At 46.0% G+C, this 2,763-nt stretch overlaps 1 protein-coding gene across 1 annotated transcript in view; it reads right to left on the reverse strand.

Annotated features, from left to right (window-relative positions):
- Positions 1 to 1,343: 1,343 nt before the first annotated feature.
- The window catches only part of LOC121932834, a 16,530-nt gene continuing 15,110 nt past the window's right edge, over positions 1,344 to 2,763 (reverse strand). The window contains 1 exon segment of the mRNA XM_042471846.1: positions 1,344 to 1,525. Coding sequence (XP_042327780.1) covers positions 1,344 to 1,525 — 182 coding nt within the window.

The following is a 2,763-nucleotide window of genomic DNA, read 5'->3' on the forward strand; positions in this document are numbered from 1 at the left end:
ATCTCAAATGAGTTGACTTCCCTTCTGTCCACTTTCTTCACTGTCCATCTCTCGCATGCGCACATGGCGATGGGGAATACAATGGCTTGGATGATCCTCACTTTAGTTCTCAGTACTCTTCAGGATCTCTTTCTGGTTCTTCCATGGCTGCCCTCTCCGTTCCAATCTTCTCCTGTCTTCTGGACTGCTGTCTCCATTCTGATCAATGTTTGCTCCAAGGTATTACTATACTTCGCCTATACCTCTATGTTTTCTGATCACTAAGTCGGCCAATTAAAGCTCTTTCTTCTACCTAATCTATTCTCTAGCTGGTTAACTCCCCTGTGTGAATGTAAAGGCAGAGCCATAAGTAAACTTGTCAAAGTTTGCAACCTGAAACAACCTGTCTTGTTTATGTTGAGTCAGTTTCTGTTCTCACTGCAAGCAAGCTCAGATTGGGGCACACTTTTTCTGCTACTCTGCTAAAGACAGCCGATTCCTAGTAGTTTTAGCTCTGATATTTTTGACATTTTAATGTTTTGCATCCCACACAAGCTGAGTCTGGTGTTATGGTTTGAGCATTGGCCTATGACTCCCCAGACCAGGAAGCGTATCCATGGGTAGCCATGTCGGCCATATAGCCCAGTACAGCATGCTCCAAAATCCACCAAACAGCGATACCTTTTATTGGGCTGACCAAAATGCACATTATACATGTTAAAGCTTTTGAAGCTCCACAGGCTTCTTCATCAGGCAACGGTGATAAAAAATGATAGAGCAGAAAAACAATAAACAAAACCACATTTTGACAATGTTTTGAACCCTGGCTCAGCCATGTAAACCCATTGGGTGACCTTGGGCAAGTCACATTCTCTCGGTCTCAGAGGATGTCAAAGGCAAGCTCCATCTGAAGAAACTTGGCAAGAATGTCCCATGATCAGGTTGCCTTAGGGTCACCATAGGTTGGGAAAGACTTAAAGCAACAAACAAGGGCTGGGAACTTTAATTTCCAACCCAAAAGACCTATCCAAGGTGCTGGACCTAGTTAGGAATAGGGTTCAGCTCATTGGAAGGCTACTTTAGAGCCTAGAGTGGATTCGCTGAGCCACTGACACAGGAGCCACCACCAGCGGCCACTAGCCCTGGTCTTGGGCTGGCAGAATCAGGGCCTGTGTTTGACCTTCTAGCCACAAGGAGAAGGCAAGGTGGCTGTGATCAGAGAGCAAGAGATGGCCATGTTCACCTCAAGAGGAGGTGAGACAAGGAATTGTAACCATGTTACATAAAGCTTACAATTAAAAGGGAAGGATATACAATAAGGAGAGCACTCCATGAGATTTTTCTCAGAGCAAAGAGTGGGCCTCTTAGCGCGGGGAGAAGCAGAAGGGGATTTGGCGTGGGATGTTTGCGAAGCCACTGACGTCCGGTGTGAGGTCGATTTTGGTGACTCCCGGGGGGTACTTGACCTGGAAGCTCTGCAGGATGGTGGTGAGGTATAGGAAGAGCTCCATCCGGGCCAGTCCTTCGCCAAGGCAGTTCCTCTTTCCTGGAGGAGAGGAAGCAGAAGGTGCTGTTAAGATGCATCGTAAGGAAGAGGCATATCTACCCATATCATAGGAAGGTTACACTTTGGGGGTGCATCTGCACTGCAGGAGTAATGCAGTTTGACAGTGCTTTAACTGCCATGGCTCCAGTCTACAGAATCCTAGGATTTGTAGTTATGTGAGGCACCAGTGTACTCTTTGGCAGAGAAAACTATAGACCATGTAAAACGACAGCTCCTAGAATTCCATAGGATGGAGGTGCAGCACTTAAAGTGGTGTCAAAGTGCATTATTTCTGTAGAGCAGATGCATCCTTAAACTACAGCTTGCAGAATCCTCCAGCTGCTGGCCACAAAGACTGGGGGATTAGGGGAGCTGCAGTAAAAAAGTAACTTTACCCAATCTCTGTTTATTCCACAGAGGCCTCCATGCCAAATCTAGTTTGATGGCCTTTGATTTAGGGTACTTTGTTTCATACAGATGTAGAGATGGAAGGGCCCCTTTAGAATCATAGAGCTAGAAGAGACCACAAGGGCCATCCAGTCCAACCCCATTCTGCCATGCAGGAACTCTAAATCAAAGCATTCCTGACAGATGGCCATCCAACCTATGCTTAAAAACCTCCAGAGAAGGAGACTCCATCACTCCATTGACGGAGCCCTTACTGTCAGGAAGTTTTTCCTGTTGTTGATATGGAATCTCTTTTCCTGGAGCTTGCATCCATTGTTCTGGGTCCTATTCTCTGGAGCAACAGAAGACAAGCTTGCTCCATCCTCAATGTGACCTCCCTTCAAATACTTAAACAAGGCTACCATGTCCCTTCTTAACCTTCTCTTCTCCAGACTAAAGATACCCAGCTCTGTAAACCTAAACTCCCCATAGAGCTTGGTGGTTTCCAGACCTTTCACCATTTTGGCCATTCTCCTCTGGATGCTCTCCATCTTCTCAATATCCCTCTGCTTCCAGGAAGAGCAGTGCAATTGTAATAACCCAGTGCCCTGGTTGCCAGTATCTCAGAAATACTTTACTTGGGATGCCAAGGCTGGGTATTATGTTGGGGAAGAGGGAAACACATGTGGCATTGTCAAGATATAACTATCATGACAGAGCTCCATCACCATGGTTGCATTAACAATTCAGGACCACAGGCCACATTTTCTGTGCAGGAATGCTAATTTTCATTTATTCTGGATGGGAAATGTCCTTCCTGCACAGAAAATGTGGAGTTTCTGTGCAGAAAA

Source organism: Sceloporus undulatus, chromosome 6 (assembly GCF_019175285.1).
Source record: "Sceloporus undulatus isolate JIND9_A2432 ecotype Alabama chromosome 6, SceUnd_v1.1, whole genome shotgun sequence".
NCBI lineage: Eukaryota > Metazoa > Chordata > Lepidosauria > Squamata > Phrynosomatidae > Sceloporus > Sceloporus undulatus.